General features: G+C 40.6%; 1 protein-coding gene across 6 annotated transcripts in view; it reads right to left on the bottom strand.

The window, feature by feature from the left end:
- The window catches only part of LOC102147301 (contactin-associated protein-like 3), a 235,753-nt gene that overhangs the window by 200,066 nt on the left and 16,403 nt on the right, over window positions 1–19,284 (bottom strand). For all 6 annotated transcript variants that reach the window (XM_065530846.2, XM_045372905.3, XM_065530847.2 and 3 more), the window contains exon 2: window positions 8,618–8,728. In XM_065530846.2, coding sequence (XP_065386918.1) covers window positions 8,618–8,728 — 111 coding nt within the window. The remainder of the gene's footprint in view (window positions 1–8,617; window positions 8,729–19,284) is intronic.

Here is a 19,284-nt window from a genome sequence, read left to right as displayed (position 1 = left end):
TTTAATTATACTTTAAGTTCTAGGGTACATGTGCACAACGTGCAGGTTTGTTACATATACATACTTGTGCCATGTTGGTGTGCTGCACCCATCAACTCGTCAGCACCCATCAACTCGTCATTTACATCAGGTATAACTCCCAATGCCATCCCTCCCCCCTCCCCCGTCCCCATAATAGGCCCCTGGTATGTGATGTTCCCCTTTCAGAGTCCAAGTGATCTCATTGATCAATTCCCACCTATGAGTGAGAACATGTGGTGTTTGGTTTTCTGTTCTTGCAATAGTTTGCTGAGAATGATGGTTTCCAGCTGCATGCATATCCCTACAAAGGACACAAACTCATCCTTTTTTATGGCTGCATAGTATTCCATGGTGTATATGTGCCCCATTTTCTTAATCCAGTCTGTCACTGATGGACTTTTGGGTTGATTCCAAGTCTTTGCTATTGTGAATAGTGCCGCAATAAACATACGTGTACATGTGTCTTTATAGCAGCATGATTTATAATCCTTTGGGTATATACCCAGTAATAGGATGGCTGGGTCATATGGTATTTCTAGTTCTAGATCCTTGAGGAATCTCCATACTGTTTTCCACAATGGTTGAACCAGTTTACAATCCCACCAACAGTATAAAAGTGTTCCTATTTCTCCACATCCTCTCCAGCACCTGTTGTTTCCTGACTTTTTAATGATCGCCATTCTAACTGGTGTGAGATGGTATCTCATTGTGGTTTTGATTTGCATTTCTCTGATGGCCAGTAATGATGAGCATTTTTTCATGTGTCTGTTGGCTATATGCATGTCTTCTTTTGAGAAATGTCTGTTCATATCCTTTGCCCACTTTTTGATGGGGTTGTTTTTTTCTTGTAAATTTGTTTGAGTTCTTTGTAGGTTCTGGATATTAGCCCTTTGTCAGATAAGTAGACTGCAAAAATTTTCTCCCATTCTGTAGGTTGCCTGTTCACTCTGATGGTAGTTCCTCTTGCTGTGCAGAAGCTCTTTAGTTTAATTAGATACCATTTGTCAATTTTGGCTTTTGTTGCTGTTGCTTTTGGTGTTTTAGACATGAAGTCCTTGCCCATGTCTATGTCCTGAATGGTATTATCTAGGTTTTCTTCTAGGGTTTTTATGGTTTTAGGTCTAACATTTAAATCTCTAATCCATCTTGAATTAATTTTCGTATAAGGAGTAAGGAAAGGATCCAGTTTCAGCTTTCTACTCATGGCTAGCCAATTTTCCCAGCACCATTTATTAAATAGGGAATCCTTTCCCCATTTCTTATTTTTCTCAGGTTTGTGAAAGATCAGATGGCTGTTGATGTGTGGTATTATTTCTGAGGGCTCTGTTCTGTTCCATTGGTCTATCTCTCTGTTTTGGTACCAGTACCATGCTCTTTCAGTTACTGTAGCCTTGTAGTTTAGTTTGAAGTCAGGTAGCATGATGCCTCCAGCTTTGTTCTTTTGGCTTACGATTGTCTTGGCAAAGCGGGCTCTTTTTTGGTTCCATATGAACTTTAAAGCAGTTTTTTCCAATTCTGTGAAGAAAGTCATTAGTAGCTTGATGGGAATGGCATTGAATCTATAAATTACCTTGGGCAGTATGGCCATTTTCACAATATTGATTCTTCTTATCCATGAGCATGGTATGTTCTTCCATTTGTTTGTGTCCTCTTTTATTTCACTGAGCAGTGGTTTGTAGTTCTCCTTGAAGAGGTCCTTCACATCCCTTGTAAGTTAGATTCTGAGGTATTTTATTCTCTTTGAAGCTATTGTGAATGGAAGTTCATTCATGGTTTGGCTCTCTTTTTGTCTGTTACTGGTGTATAAGAATACTTGTGATTTTTGCACATTAATTTTGTATCCTGAGACTTTGCTGAAGTTGCTTATCAGCTTAAGGAGATTTGGGGCTGAGATGATGGGGTTTTCTAAATATACAATCATGTCATCTGCAAACAGAGACAATTTGACTTCTTCTTTTCCTAAATGAATACCCTTTATTTCTTTCTCTTGCCTGATTGCCCTAGCCAGAACTTTCAACACTATGTTGAATAGGAGTGGTGAGAGAGGGCATCCCTGTCTTGTGCCAGTTTTCAAAGGGAATTTTTCCAGTTTTTGCCCATTCAGTATGATATTGGCTGTGAGTTTGTCATAAATAGCTCTTATTATTTTGAGATATGTTCCATCAATACCGAATTTATTGAGAGTTTTTAGCATGAAGGGCTGTTGAATTTTGTCAAAGTACTTTTCTGCATCTATTGAGATAATCATGTGGTTTTTGTCTTTGGTTCTGTTTATATGTTGGATTACGTTTATTGATTTGCGTATGTTGAACCAGCCTTGCATCCCAGGGATGAAGCCCACTTAATCATGGTGGATAAGCTTTTTGATGTGCTGCTGGATTTGGTTTGCCAGTATTTTATTGAGGATTTTTGCATCGATGTTCATCAGGGATATTGGTCTAAAATTCTCTTTTTTTGTTGTGTCTCTGCCAGGCTTTGGTATCAGGATGATGCTGGCCTCATAAAATGAGTTAGGAGGATTCTCTCTTTTTCCATTGATTGGAATAGTTTCAGAAGGAATAGGTACCAGCTCCTCCTTGTACCTCCAGTAGAATTCGGCTGTGAAGCCATCTGGTCCTGGACTTTTTTTGGTTGGTAGGCTATTAATTATTGCCTCAATTTCAAAGGCTGCTATTGGTCTATTCAGGGATTCAACTTCTTCCCGGTTTAGTCTTGGAAGAGTGTAAGTGTCCAGGAAATTATCCATTTCTTCTAGGTTTTCTAGTTTATTTGCGTAGAGGTGTTTATAGTATTCTCTGATGGTAGTTTGTATTTCTGTGGGGTCGGTGGTGATATCCCCTTTATCATTTTTTATTGCGTCTATTTGATTCTTCTCTCTTTTCTTGCTTATTAGTCTTGCTAGCGATCTATCAATTTTGTTGATCTTTTCAAAAAACCAGCTCCTGGATTCACTGATTTTTTGGAGGTTTTTTTGTGTCTCTATCTCCTTCAGTTCTGCTCTGATCTTAGTTATTTCTTGCATTCTGCTCGCTCTTGAATGTGTTTGCTCTTGCTTCTCTAGTTCTTTTAACTGTGATGTTAGGTGTTAATTTTAGATCTTTCCAGCTTTCTCTTATGGGCATTTAGTGCTATAAATTTCCCTCTACACACTGCTTTAAATGTGTCCCAGAGATTCTGGTATGTTGTATCTTTGTTCTCATTGGTTTCAAAGAACATCTTTATTTCTGCCTTCATTTCGTTATGTACCCAGTAGTCATTCAGGAGCAGGTTGTTCAGTTTCCATGTAGTTGAGTGGTTTTGATTGATTTTCTTAGTCCTGAGTTCTAGTTTGATTGCACTGTGGTCTGAGAGACAGTTTGTTATAATTTCTGTTCTTGTACATTTGCTGAGGAGTGCTTTACTTCCAACTATGTGGTCAATTTTGGAATAAGTGCGATGTGGTGCTGAGAAGAATGTATATTCTGTTGATTTGGGGTGGACAGTTCTGTAGAACACTATTAGGTCCGCTTGGTGCAGAGCTGAGTTCAATTCCTGGATATCCTTGTTAACTTTATGTCTCGTTGATCTGTCTAATGTTGACAGTGGGGTGTTGAAGTCTCCCATTATAATTGTATGGGAGTCTAAGTCTCTTTGTAAGTCTCTAAGGACTTGCTTTACGAATCTGGGTGCTCCTGTATTGGGCGCATATATATTTAGGATAGTCAGCTCTTCCTGTTGAATTGATCCCTTTACCATTATGTAATGGCCTTATTTGTCTCTTTTGATCTTTGTTGGTTTAAAGTCTGTTTTATCAGAGACTAGGATTGCAACCCCTGCTTTTTTTTGTTCTCCATTCACTTGGTAGATCTTCCTCCATCCCTTTATTTTGAGCCTATGTGTGTCTCTGCATGTGTGATGGGTCTCCTGAATACAGCAGACTGATGGGTCTTGACTCTTTATCCAATTTGCCAGTCTGTGTCTTTTAATTGGACCATTTAGTCCATTTACATTTAAGGTTAATATTGTTATGTGTGAACTTGATCCTGTCATTGTGATATTAGCTGGTTATTTTGCTTGTTAGTTGACGCAGTTTCTTCCTAGCATCAATGGTCTTTAAACTTTGGCATGTTTTTGCAGTGGCTGGTACCAGTTGTTCCTTTCCATGTTTAGTGCTTCCTTCAGGATCTCTTGTAGGGCAGGCCTGGTGGTGACAAAATCTCTAAGCATTTGATATCTGTAAAGGATTTTATTTCTCCTTCACTCATGAAACTTAGTTTGGCTGGATGTGAAATTCTGGGTTGAAAATTCTTTTCTTCAAGAATGTTGAATATTGGCCCCTACTCTCTTCTGGCTTGTAGAGTTTCTGCTGAGAGATCTGCTGTTAGTCTGATGGGCTTCCCTTTGTGGGTAACCCGACCTTTCTCTCTGGCTGCCCTTAACATTTTTTCCTTCATTTCAACTTTGGTGAATCTGACAATTATGTGTCTTGAGGTTGCTCTTCTCGAGCAGTATCTTTGTGGCCTTCTTTGTATTTCCTGAATTTGAATGTTGGCCTGCCTTACTAGGTTGGGGAAGTTCTCCTGGATGATATCCTGAAGAGTGTTTTCCAACCTGGTTCCATTTTCCCCCTCACTTTCAGGCACCCCAATCAGACGTAGATTTGATCTTTTCACATAATCCCATATTTCTTGGAGGCTTTGTTCATTTCTTTTTCCTTTTTTTTCTCTAGACTTCTATTCCCGCTTCATTTCATTCATTTGATCTTCAATCATTGATACTCTTTCTTCCAGTTGATTGAGTTGGTTACTGAAGCTTGTGCATTTGTCACGTATTTCTCGTGTCATGGTTTTTATCTCTGTCAGTTCGTTTATGGCCTTCTCTGCATTGATTATTCTAGTTATCCATTCTTCCATTCTTTTTTCAAGATTTTTAGTTTCTTTGCACTGGGTACGTAGTTCCTCCTTTAGCTCTGAGAAGTTTGATTGACTGAAGCCTTCTCCTCTCAACTCGTCAAAGTCATTCTCTGTCTACCTTTGATCCGTTGCTGGCGATGAGCTGCGTTTCTTTGGAGCGGGAGATGCACTCATATTTTTTGAATTTCCAGCTTTTCTGCCCTGCTTTTTCCCCATCTTTGTGGTTTTATCTGCCTTTGGTCTTTGATGCTGGTGACATACTGATGGGGTTTTGGTGTGGGTTTCCTTTCTGCTTGTTAGTTTTCCTTCTAACAGTCAGGACCCTCAGCTGTAGGTCTGCTGGAGATTGCCTGAGGTCCACTCCAGACCCTGTTTGCCTGAGTATCAGCAGCAGAGGCTGCAGCAGATAGAGCATTGCTGAACAGAGTGCTGCTGTCTGATTCTTGCTCTGGAAGCTTCGTCTCAGGGGTGTACCCGCTGTGTGAAGTGTGAAGTGTGAAGTGTTGGTCTGCCCCTAGTGGGGGATGTCTCCCAGTTAGGCTACTCAGGGGTCAGGGACCCACTTGAGCAGGCAGTCTGTCCCTTCTCAGATCTCAACCTCCATGCTGGGGGATCCACTGCTCTCTTCAAAGCTGTCAGACAGCTGTCAGACTCCACTCAGAGGTGGAGTCTACAGAGACAGGCAGGCAAAATTTTCAATTAGTGTCAGAAGAAGTTACAGAAAAAGGAATAACAAACATATGTTAAAATAATTAAATGGTTTCAATGGCACATCTTGTTTTTACATGTAATATACCACAGATTTCTTCTTAGCTTCAAGTGATGCAATGTGAAAGGTGCAGAAATGCACACTGACCCTTAGTCTCTTAAATTTACAACAGGTTGGCCAGGCGTGGTGGTTCACGCCTATAATCCCAGCACTTTGGGAGGCCAAGGCGGGTGGGTCACGAGGTCAGGAGATTGAGATGATCCTGGCCAGCATGGTGAAACCCCGTCTCTACTAAAAATACAAAAATTAGCTGGGCGTGGTGGCGGGCACCTGTAGTCCCAGCTACTTGGGAGGCTGAGGCAGGAGAATCACTTGAGCCCGGGAGGCAGAGGTTGCAGTGAGCCAAGATTGCGCCACTGCACTCCAGCCTGGCAACAGGGCAAGACTCCATCTCAAAAAAAAAAAAAAAAAAAAAAAAAAAAAAAGAATTACAGCAGGTCACTTTACCCTCAAACTAACCAATACCATGTTAGAAGCTGTACTGAAATTATAACTATGAAGATGTGGAAAGCAAAAACATATTCAATTAGTTACAATCCCATCTGTGCAATATTCATGATAGTGCATTTTTGCAAGTTGAAAGTAATTCTGGATTATACTTCATAACTTATGAAATCTTTGGTGGAAAAATTGAGTCTTCCCCATTAAAGGGAATTAAATAAGTTCCTTATAAAAGTGCATTAACTTGTTTGGCCTATGGGTTCCTCATTTAGTGGCATGGAAGAACTAGTGTACGTGTGGCATCCAAGAGGCGTGAAGAAAGACACCTCCAAAAAGTCCATTTTGATCCCTTACACTGGGCCAGACGGGATGCATAGCTACCTTCTTCCCCTCTCACCCCTCAGGCTAAGGCTTGAGCTGTTTCCATGGCATCTTCCCATCACATTGGTACAAGGCACCGGGCTGCACAACTGGGAAACTACTTGTTTTCTGCCTACTAATTTTCAGTTCTGAGATCTTGACACTCCACTGGAGAAAGGCTTTAACGTCTGAGACGGGGGTCATTATTTGTTAGTTTAATTATTTATGATCAGAACATTTGTTCAGTCACTCTTCCATAGACCATTCTGAAACTAATAAAGGATATTAAAACACTAGAGATAATCTATAGCCTTCAATAAATCACTCCCAATTTGGAACTCCGTTGATGAATACTGCAGGCTACCATGAGGGAGAAGAAAAAAGTCAAAACCAATTAAAAAAAGCAACAGCAATGAATTTGTAACAAACTCAGTTGGTAGCTAGCTAAAGTAATAAAATAGACCTGTTTTCCTAACTTTATTAACATGAAAATAAATTTTATTAAGATTGATATCATGCTTTTTTGCATGATGAATTACAGGAACATGAACTAAGAATAAAAATGATCCCTATGATAAAGAATGCCATAGTCATGTACTTTAGGACAAAATATGATTTGACATCAAGAAGAGCTATGGCTTGAGACTACCCTTGTTTTCCTTTATCCCCTGTGCCCAGGCTTAGTCACTGTTTCAATGATAAAGACCATCCACTGAGTCTCTGCAGGAATAAAATCTAAAGTAACAAAACAGAGCCCAAATCTCTGCAACAAATGAAATCACAGACTTAAGAAAAATAAAAAGAAAAATGAAAACTTAAGTTGCTCATGCTTCATAACCATACTGCCTATAACAAATGCCAGAACATATTTATTTGGTCCAATGTATAATGCACTAAATGTGCTTAAATACAGAAAACACCAAGAAATGCAACAGGGAGTTAAATAAAAAAAAAAAGAGGCTGGGCACGGTGGCTCACGCCTGTAATCCCAGCACTTTGGGAGGCTGAAGAGGGTGGATCACGAGGTCAGGAGATCGAGACCATCTTGGCTAACACGGTGAAATCCCATCTCTACTAAAAAAAAAAAAAATACGAAAAATTAGCCGGGCGTGGTGGCGGCGCCTGTAGTCCCAGCTACTCGGGAGGCTGAGGCAGGAGAATGGCGGGAACCCGGGAGGCGGAGCTTGCAGTGAGCTGAGATCGCGCCACCGCACTCCAGCCTGGGTGACAGAGCGAGACTCCATCTCAAAAAGAACAAGGGCAATAAGAAAACAAGAAAGCATAATTTCATAAAATACAGTGCACACTTTTGAATCTTTTTAATATACGCCTACAAATACATTTTATTAATAGTGTAAATTTAATTTCCTCTGAGAATTTATTCAAAGACATTCCACCTGAGTTTGTGCTCAGAAAATGCCAGGATGATTCCCTGTCACGATGTATTTGGTGTTTAAAGTTCCCTCTAATTTACACAGCAAGACCACATTCAATTTTCTGCACTTCTGCTAAAGCATATGTAAAAGAAACACAGTCCTCATGAGATATGTTTACAACTATGAATGGAATCGTCACAGTGGAGCATGAATAAACCATCACATGCTTACTTCTCTACAGTAGATGCTAAAGAGAGAATCAAGTCCACCATAATAAGAAATAAACTAAGAATTGTAGTTAAGACATAATAAAAATCTTTTTAAACGCTTCTTTACTTTGCCTATTTTCTCATCCAAATAGGAATAATTAAATAATCTGGGACAACAAAATGTATACTGTGGCAGAAAAAAAGAATCCAAGGTAAAAAAAAAAAAAGGACATGGCAGAATCTAAGGCCTTTCACAAATAATACTCAGATATTGCAAGGGGTATACAAAGAGTTCAAATACTGACAAAGTCAGGTGTGACTCATTCAAGGCACACAAAGATTGTATCAAGGGAGACCCGGCAGGACCAGGAAGCCGAAGCGATCAATTTATTCCTGTCAAATACATTCTTGGAGTTTCAAACGTGAACAAATATGCTTATTCGGAATTTTACTTCCTTCTGCGAAGTATTAATCAATTATAATTATTTTGTTAAATGAAAATCCAATGAGAGTCACCAAGGAGCAATACAGGGAAAAAGGCAGACTCACCATCTCTTCGATTGAGCCTTGAAAACCCAGGGCCGTGGCTGCTGGACAGCTCTGAGGAGCTGCTGAAGGATGACCTAGGCAAGGCAGACGCCAGTGGGGCATCACAGTCAGCTGCCGGGAAAAATACCGTGATATGGTTAACACGCAGATTGCAGCCTGGGAGAAATAATAGTCCAAAAATATATATGAATATATTCTAGGATGTATGGCAATCATCACTCCATTTTTAATTCTTTTAAATTTTTAAAATTTACATTGCACTATAATTTACACAGAGTAAAATTCCAGAGAATGTATTTAATTTTTTAAAAGCGTACAACTCTATTTGTTTTGACAAATGCATTCAGCCATGTAACCTCCACCATAATGAAAGCACAAAACAGGTCCATTAGCCTTCAAAGTTCCCTAATGTCCCACATTTTCTCAATTCTGGAGGATGTCTGGGTGCACCACCCATCCAACACGACTTTAAACTCAATTTGATGCTTAGGTTCTTTAGGTACACACACACAGAGGTAGTGTGAATTCTGTGCCCAAACCTCAAGAGCGGCTAGAAATTCTCACAGTGCCCCTGCACAGAACCTGTGGGGGATGAGACAGGTGAGGTGCACCAGGTATTCAGGTCAGAGTTTTCAGTGCGTGAAGCCAGGACCCAGGAAAGGCAACACCTGCAGTGATGAACTAAATAAAGCCCACCCTGCAGACCTCTTCAGAGGGAATCACTGGGGGACATTTGCCTACAGGAGATGGAGGCTCCTCCTTTTTGCCTGATAACTTGAGCACTGCAGGAACATGCCCTGCCCTTTCCAACCCAAGGACCCCTGCATGTCACCCTCACCTCAGGGTGACTATTGCTTCAGCTCTGTTCTAAAAGAATTGCTGGGGGTTAAGTAGTGTTTGACCCATATCACCTTATTTGTCATAAGACCATAAGGACCCTCAGAGCCCTCCTGCTCCTGGTGTTCCCCACCGTCAAACTTGAGGAGCCCCTGGGACCATTCCCACCTTGGGTAGCTCTGTTCCCATGTGTAACCATGGGTAACAGAAGCACCCCAAAGGTTACCTCTCAGTCCCACAGTCCAATCCTGTAATCATTGTACTTTCAGGCATGTCATATATTTTCTCATAAAAAGGGTACCTCTTCTAGCATGGTTATTGATCTAATAATGTTAGACTTAAGTTTTCTGTCACACATTAGGATATTTCTGTGAAAGAGGAACGTTACACCTTGAATATATCATTAGATGATTCTGAACTGCATATTTTGTATACACTTTTTTTCTTTATGAGCAACTTGTTAAGTCACAGAAAGAAAGAAACCAGAATTAACTAGATTCCTATGACTCAGCAAAATGTCAACTATGTTCAGTGAGATAGATAAGAGGTAATTCAGGGTCTCTCCTGATTTGTTTGGTTGAGTACATGATACTGCAACAACAGAAAGAAAATTAAGTGCACATAATTTGCCTAGTGAATATCATTTCATAAAGAAATACTGGAATTATAACTGCTTTTCTAAAAGCATGCATTGCCATGAAGACAGTGACATGTCTTTAAGACATGACAAAAGAAAAACTCAGTAATTCATTGTGAAGCGCCTATTCTACAATAGGGAAAACAGTATTTCATTGCTTGGTAAAACATTCAGAGTATCTGACATAGAAACATTTTTCTATATATTCCCTATAAGTGACAACGTTACGTTTATATAGATGAGTCAGACACTGGGATTTTTTCCACATAAAGAGCAGTATAATCTAGCTAAGAAATCGCATTTAACATCATTAGCATGAAGAGCACCCCATATTTTCACACAGCAAGAAGCCAATGAAATGTGCAGAGCTGTTAAGAAAGGTTTGCTTTCTCTATGGTTTCCTTAAAGTGTCCCCCTCAATGTTTATGCCACAAGAGAGGCTTTCTCAATTTCCCCAGCACACACGCTCTCTGGATAACACTGTGTAGTCAGGATTCTCAGATGGCAGCAAATATGCTTCATAGTGGACTAAGAAAAATAGATAAATATGAATCCAACTGGCTAAGAACTTTACTTACATTTTCTAAAAAGGCATTTTAAAACTGTGAAGAAGCTAAAGTACAAGAAGGCAACTAAGGCTCTGCTCCATCTATAGACAAGTCCCACACGGCCCCGAGTGGGCACAGCAGGATCCAAGAAGGAAGGACATCATTCAGGAAAGAGTGGCTCCTAAGCCTGTCTGCCTGATGTTTTTTTCTCTTGGTTCTTCTGGGAAAGAATAAAACAAATCCAAGGACATCTAAAGCAATACTGACATGCTTTGGATAAAATCTGTTCTTACATTAGAAAAGCAAGATAGCTGTTCTCATGATACCTCTGTCCTGCAGTATCATGCAATGCATAAAACAGCACTGGGCGTTCCACCTGTCCCTGGGATTCCTGGCTGACATGTCTAACTCTCTCTGTGGAATCATGAGCTCTTGAAGGCACAATAAAGTCTTTCCCAACTTTGTGGGCGCTATACCTAGCACAGAATCTGAAAGATAGCACATGCTCAATAAACTTCACCTGAATATTTACTATGTAAAAGAGAATTATTAACCAATAAATTTAATTAAACTTAATCTTCCTAAGCTAGCAGAGTACAATTTATTAAAGTCCAAACACAAGAGGCCTAGAGCTGTTATCACAGATTCACATCTCTAATAAAAATAATAATCAGATCTCAAGAGAATGTTCTAAATAGGTGTAATAGATAATATTGCTATTCTTTCCCTTGGTTTCTCCCTAATTAATTTTCCAATTGTGTGTTTCATGAGTTTCAGATGATTTCCAATAGGATTAAGGTTCAAATATAAATCTGTAAAGACAGCTGGAAACAAAATTACTGAAATTTTCCATTTCGCCTTTGGAAAATTCAAGAGTCAATAGCATGTGTTTGCCAAAGAGTCACCTTGTAATGAAGAAAATATCTGGCACAGGCTTGAATAAATCTTGCCCTTTAGAAAGGCAATAAATTCGGACATGGTGGCTCATACCTGTAATCTCAGTACTTTGGGAGGCTGAAGCAGGTGGATCACAAGGTCAAGAGATTGAGACCATCCTGGCTAATACGGTAAAAACCCCGTCTCTACTAAAAATACAAAAAATTAGCTGGGTGTGGTGGCATGTGCCTGTAGTCACAGCTACCCAGGAGGCTGAAGCAGGAGAATCGCTTGAACCCGGAGGGCAGAGGTTGCAGTGAGCCGAGATGGTGCCACTACACTCCAGCCTGGGCAACAGAACGAGACTCCGTCTTAAAAAAAAAAAAAAAGGCAATAAATTTTATAAAATAAAAGAACATATCCAGTACCTAAGTTTATTGTTTTTTCCCTATCATTTTGAATTCTGTGAACACTTTCTTCCTAGAAAGAATTGTACACTACTGAGATGTAGAGGCGAAAATACGGTGGGCACCCCACAAGTGTTACAGGGGATGGATCTCCCTCTTCCTCAGCTTATTTGGAAATCTGGTTAAGATTCACTATATTTCCATGTGCTTGGCTCAATATAGATGGTTCCAGCGTCTTAATGTGCTGTTACACGTATTGATTATTTCATATTTATTCTCACCATCTAAAGGCAGAGATTCACTGCTACACAGGTGAATTTTACATTATTGTTCTCCTAGAAGATCATGGTTGAAAATGATATAAAATGTTTTATTCAGGGTTATTTTATATCTGTTCAAAAATGGTGGACTTCCTTAAAAATCACATGTGCTGAACTGGGTAGCAGCTGGACTCATACTAAAACTTGCAGGTTTGAAGAAGAAAAGCATTTGGAAAATGCAGAGAATAAACACAGTATGAGGTGGTGACTCAGGTGAAGGCTCAACAATGGCTGAGAGAGAGGTAGAGATAAACCCATAGGGGAATCCACCTGCTACCTTTCATGCAGCCACCTCAAGTAACAACCTTGAAGATGCATGGCAGACCAGAGAGTTTTAGGCTCATTGCACTTTCCTAGGCTTGTTGATTTAGTCTCGGTGATTAGCTCTGCCTAGGTTCCTCCCTCCCCACTCTATGGTCTTGATTTGTCCCCTGACCCCTGCCTGGCATCACTCTTAGCTTCCCACCTCTCCTTGACAAGTATTCCCAGCATGCTTTGTGATTCCCAGCATGCTACCTATGAAGGATTTGGGACAGAAACCATTTCTTAGTATTATATTCATGAAAGACAGCAGAAGATTAAAATTAGCCTATGGGCTTCCTGTATACAAATCAACATTGCATTCACAGATCTGCTCATATAAGACAATTTTTACGACATGAATATGAAATGATTAAAAAATAAATTTGAGGAATTGCCCTTACCTAAGACAGAGATGATACACTTTTCAAAACAGCATTTCATTTGAGTATATTAATTCTTGCACTTATTTAATAAAAGTGTATTGAGCACCTACCATGTGGAAAGCATCATGGGGCATAAAGAGAGACATGGTTCTAGGTTCAAGAAGTCCAGAATCTAACATGGGAGGGAGATGTGTAAATATCTGTTATAGGAAATAAACAGAAGAGCAAAACACTTAGATACTAGGGAAGCATCTTAATTGCTTAGGAACAAAACCAGCCTCTGAAAGAGCAAACACTACTAGGGTAGAGATGTGTATAAAAGTGCTTCTGGAAAAGATAAACATAAACCATGCATTTTCAAATAGCAATTTGTTGCTTTGGGATCTGATGATAAGAATGAAGAAAAAAAAAAAAGAACACATGGATGATACACGTACAGGTTTTGTCCGTATCTGCAGAGGAAACAGGAAAAGCTGAAAGGCGGGGAGACAACTGACCCCATGGGGAGGAGCTTTACGTTCAAATAACGACATCTTCTGGCATCTCCAGATGGAGCTCTGAATTCATTATAGTATTACTTAAAGGACTTTATTAAAAGATCAAACCACACTGCACTTGTGGTTGAATGCCTTTATCAGAAATGAATCTTACCGTGTGTTAGGACAGGCTGACAGTGGCTCCCAAAGATGTGTCTATGCCCCAATCCTGGGACCCTGTGAAGGTTACTTTAGAAGGTAAGGTTCTCCAGATGTGATCACAGACCCTAAGTTGAGGAAATTATCTTGAATTATCTGGCTGAGTCTTAAATACCATCAGAACTGTCCTTGTAAGAGAGATAAAGGTGAGGATGAACAGAGCCCCACACAAAAGAGAAGAGGGTGTGGAGATGGAGGCAGAGGCCAGAATGAGGGACCCACAAGGCAAGGCATGCGGGCAACCACAGGAAGCCGGAAGAAACAAAGAATGGAATTCCCCCTAGATCCTCCTTAGGGAGTGCGGCCCATCTTGATTTTGGACTACAGATACTGATGCGGAACTTCTGGTCTCCAGACTATGACAGAATAAATCCTGTTGTTTTAATCTGCCAGTTAGTGGTCATTTTTCACAAGGGCCATAGGAAATGAATACACCGTTTATATGGAATTGCATATTTGATATTTTAGGGGAAATGCAGGAGAGTTCCATTGAAAATAGGATTAACATCCACTTTGAACCGCACAGATACATAATTCGTTCGGAGAAGGGCTTCGAGACGCTAAACCACTCTGCCAGGCTGTGGCTCTGCCCGTGCTCGGCGGCTGCACTTGCTCCTTACTGTGAAAGGAGCTAATCACTGTGTCGGTGGAACCTAAGGATGGAAGGAGAGGGGAAGGGGCCGCAGAACTGCTAATATGAGAGGACAGCACCTTAACCAGCTTCAAATTATCAGAAAAACACAAAGCCTACTAGTAAAGAGTTCAACAGTTGGTTACTGTGTTATCACAGAGATATAGAAAACTTATATATTCTAAAAAAAAAAAAAAAAAGATTCCTGTCCTTCCTCAGACTGTCTCGATTAGGTCAAATTCACTAACTCCACAGCAGGCTTCTCTCTGGTTCCACACATTGAGTCAGTACGGAGGACGGCCTCGGGAATCGAATCACAAACAGGGAAGGCGGTGCCCATACCTTCTGCGGGCCCCGTCTGGATGTTCATCTGGATACAGCGCTATTCCATTCTTCCCATTTTACCACCTGTCATTTGAGTTCTTAATGTACCTTAACATTGTCTTAATGAGTTCCATAAAGCCTTTATTTAGCAGGTACTGGAAGTCCATCTTGTTATGGATCTGAATTGATCCATGCATTGCTATCTAAAGGGAATGCTTCAGAAAAGCACACTTTACACACAGTGAACATAAGCAGCGATGGTCAGTGTAAAAATCTACTTTCTTCCACATAAAAACTTCTGTTTTACATGGTCTTAATCTCCATTCGATTATCTTCAGTCACTGCCTTCCCTACATCTCACTCCATAGGGTATGAAGGGGGCTCACTCTACCACCTGGGGCCAGCACAGGGACACGACTCAGGCCTGGCAACTGAACGCCATGCCTGTCCCACTGGAAACGACTGGTTCTGGGATGGTCAGGAAGCCCACGCTGAAGGAATGACAGCAGAACCTGGGACTTTCGGCTTGAATTCCTGGGAGAAATACCCATTCATTCATTCAACAAATAGTTGTTGAAAATCTGTACTGTGCCAGGTGTTCCCCTATGTTCTGGGGATATAACCATAAACAACAGAAAAAGTCTTTGCTCCTGTAAAGCTTATCCTACTGAGTAGAATAAACAAATAAAGGTATAATATCTGCAGAACTGAACACTGCTAAGAACAGAAATAAAGGAAAACAGTCACGCTTCTAAGATGCTAAACGGTGTGCCTGAAGGCACGGCATAGACAGAGCTGCCCATGGGCAAGAAGGAAAGAGGCAGACTGCTGATGAAAGAATCTGATTACCTAAATGCAGCCTGGCTTGAATCAAGACACTCTGATTCCCCTTATTGTTCAGGCCTATTTGATTTGAGATTTTGGTCACCTGCAACTGAAAAATGCTCAATAAGTACACTGTCCTGAGCCCCCACCCTTATCTTCCCTCTACAGCCAACATATTGCCAAGGATTATGTGCTTTTTGTGTGTATATGGCAGCTTTTCCATTATCATTATCATCATCTCACTCTAGGTCCTCATGTTAACAACCTAACTAATCCTTAGAGCCAATGTTTACTTATTGACTCTCCCCAGCCGCAGACACACACACCTTACATATCACCATAGCAGAAACGGTTTTAAACTATTGCTGAGTGCAAGTCACACAAACAGCCATATCAACCAGCTCCAATGGATCCCCACTGCACCCGTCCTGAAATTCAAATTTCAGGTCCTGGCATTCAATTCCCTCCACCATCTGTTTCCTTCCTTTCTGCACTACAGCAGAATCCCCTACACATTTCTCAGATGCGCTTCCTCCTTTAATCGGAGTGGTCTTCTCACTGTTTCCTGAATGTAGGATGCAGGCACCAACGCTCCTTGACCGCTCACCCGATGACACTGCAGCCCCTCCTGTCTGCGAGTTCTCATCATTTATTATCTTCGGGGTTCAACTCACATTTTGTCTCTGCTCTGAAGTCTTCTCACATGTGTGAAGGCCACAGTAAGGTTTACTCTTCTGAAATACTGAGGTCTGTCTCATGGAAAATGAATTACACCTCTGGAGAAGGAGCAGCACCTCACTCACGGGGAGCCACACAGCAGCCACGTGCAGCGGCAGATGGGGTGAGAGGGTACAGGAGAACCTCACTCCCCAGCGAGGAGCCTTGCTTGCTGACTGATGATTCTGGGGTGAGGAAGAGACACTGGCATGACCAGCTGATGAGTGTCTGGTTCCTGGGACATGACAGACAATTCCTATAGTCTACCTGTGGGAACAGATGAGGCTTGGACGAAGACACAGGGGAACAGGTTTAAATTCTATAAATTACTGGGTAGGAACAGAAGAGGGTAGGAGATAGGGGTTACATTTTGTCTCTCTTTCCAGATACCATTTTGACTTGTTAAAGAAAACCTAGTATAGGAACACTGAATACCGCCTGACACTGGTGTTTTCAAATGACTTACGGCACTACAAATATCAAGTTATAACAACAGCGTACCAATTTTAACATAGCAGGATCGAGGACTTTATTCTATGAGAACTACAAAAGACACAACACAAATGAAGAGCAAGAGGTAACTTTACATATTTTTTTTTTTTTTGGACAGAGTCTCGCTCTGTCGCCCAGGCTGGAGTGCAGTGGTGCGACCTTGGCTTACTGCAAGCTCCACCTCCCAGGTTCACGCCATTCCCCCGCCTCAGCCTCCCGAGTAGCTGGGACTACAGGTGTCTGCCACCATGCCCAGCTAATTATTTTTTGTATTTTTAGTAGACACGGGGTTTCACCATGTTAGCCAAGAAGGTCTCAATCTCCTGACCTCGTGATCCGCCTGCCTCAGCCTCTCAAAATGCTGGGATTACAGGTGTAAGCCACCATGCCCGGCCAAGATTACATAAATGTAAGCATCTTAATTTGATGATCTACTTTACAATAAACACAAGGACTATTTAGACATGTGGAGAGATGTAGGAGATGGGATGGAAAATCTACATATGAGAAGATAATGGACAAAAAGACCTGCTGGGTTAAGATGAGACAATGGGTGTTAAATCCAACAAACACAGCTCCAGAAACACAGAAGGGATTCAACGTCGATCAGCTCCTTGTCCCTGAGGAAGTTGGATAGATGGTCTTGTTCTCTTTCTTTTTGTTTATTTCTAAATTTCTTGCTATGTAGTTAAATTATACTTCTGTGATAAACTGAATACCTATTTTTAAACTACAGATTTTTGGCTAAAGATAAAAGTACATAATATGAGAATAAGATGAACCTATTTTTTCTGAGACTTACTGCTAAGCAGAAAGAGAGGAAACCAAGTAACAAAATTAAGTCCTGCAGAAAGACATCAGACACGACAGAGAAAACATACAACAACACAGGTGCATACAATTTAAAAAGAAAATCATGTAGAGATGTTATAACTAACAATTGTTATTATGAACGTATCCACAGCTATGGGAATGTAAGTGACAAAGATGGGCTGTTAATAAAGAGCAGTAAATGATTTTTCCATGGGTACAAAAAATAGAAAAAAATGAAGAAGACCCAGTATTTGATAGCACAACAAGGTGACTATAGTCAATAATGACTTAATTGTACATTTTTAAATAACTTAAAGAGTGTAATTAGATAGTGTGCAACTCAAAGGATAAATACTTGAGGGGACGACACTCCATTCTCCATGATGTGCTTATTTCACATTACAAGCCTGTATCAAAGCATCTCATGTACCCTGTCAATATCTACACCTACTATGTAACCACAGAAATTAAAAATAATAATAATAATTCTTTCTATGCATCTCTGAGAGTTGACAGAATTGGGGTCTGAATGAGAATATAAGGTATGACAAGGATACGGCTTCTTCCCAAGACATGTTACAGAGGGATGGAAAGAAGACTGTGTTAAACTAATAACATCTTAAAGGGACCTCATGACCTCACAGGCCAGAGCAGGCTATAGAGCATCTGGGTGCTGAAGAAAGAGAACTTCAGTGATACTGAAGTAAGAGTTAAGAGATGCACTCCCATTGCATTCTGAAGAGAGATCCCAGCAAGACCACTGACATCAGCTAGATTTTTTTCAGCCCAAAGTAATAAACCTGCAAATTATCAGATCTTGTTCACTACTCTGTACTTGGCTCTAATACGGTTAGTAAGGGGGCAGTGTCAGAATCCTTGAGAAAATAACCAGAACATCTTAGAATTTATTGTGCCCAAGACAATAGATAAATGTTCACTTGAGACCTCAAACAGATAATTTCAAAACTTTAGGAAAACAGCAGGCATTATCCCACGGCAATATGTTTTATGTCTGAATTTTAACTCTATTATTTCAAGCTATGTGTGTCACTGTAGAGGCAGCTTCAACTTCAATTTTGTAACTTAAAAAGATACGCGTATTTAGAACACAATGGGAAATGTTACCTAATACTACCTTGTAGACCTCCGAGCAACCACTATACAAAGAGACACTGTTGTTATGAATAAAGACAACATCGGTCATCAAATGTGAAAAGCTATCCAAATGAAATCCAGAAGAAAAAATTCCACTGAAGAAGAGAGAAATGGGCAAAGTAACCAAAGAAAGAATATTTACAATGAGGCCGGGCACAGAGGCTCACGCCTGTAATCTCAGCACTTTGGGAGGACGAGGTGGGCAGATCACAAGGTCAGGAGTTTGAGACCAGGCAGGCCAACATGGTAAAACACCATCTCTAGTAAAAATACAAAAATTAGCTGGGCATGGTAGCCGGCGAATGCAATCCCAGCTACTTGGGAGGCTGAGGCAGGAGAATTGCTTGAACCCGAGAGGCAGAGGTTGCAGTGAGCCGAGATCACACTACTGCACTCCAGCCTGGGTGACAGAGCAAGACTCCATATCAGAAAAAAAAAAAAAAATACTTATAATGAAAAGGAACATTAAAAGGAGGCAATACAAAGCAAAGTGAATTAAACCCCGGAACAAATTAAGACTTGCAAAAATTGCTAAATGCAATCAGAGATTTTTTTTACACTCGTAAGAGAAACCAGAAGAAGCTGCATTCTTTTGACAAAGCTCATAAGGATAAGAAAATAGAAAGACAGGTCCAGTTCCAAGATGGCCAAACACGAACAGCTCCAGTCTACAGCTCCCAAGGTGAGTGACACAGAAGAAGACA

This window comes from Macaca fascicularis, chromosome 15, assembly GCF_037993035.2.
Source record: "Macaca fascicularis isolate 582-1 chromosome 15, T2T-MFA8v1.1".
Taxonomy (NCBI): Eukaryota; Metazoa; Chordata; class Mammalia; order Primates; family Cercopithecidae; genus Macaca; species Macaca fascicularis.
The sequence above is the reverse complement of the archived record's forward strand: the minus strand, read 5'-3'. Positions and strand labels throughout refer to the sequence as shown.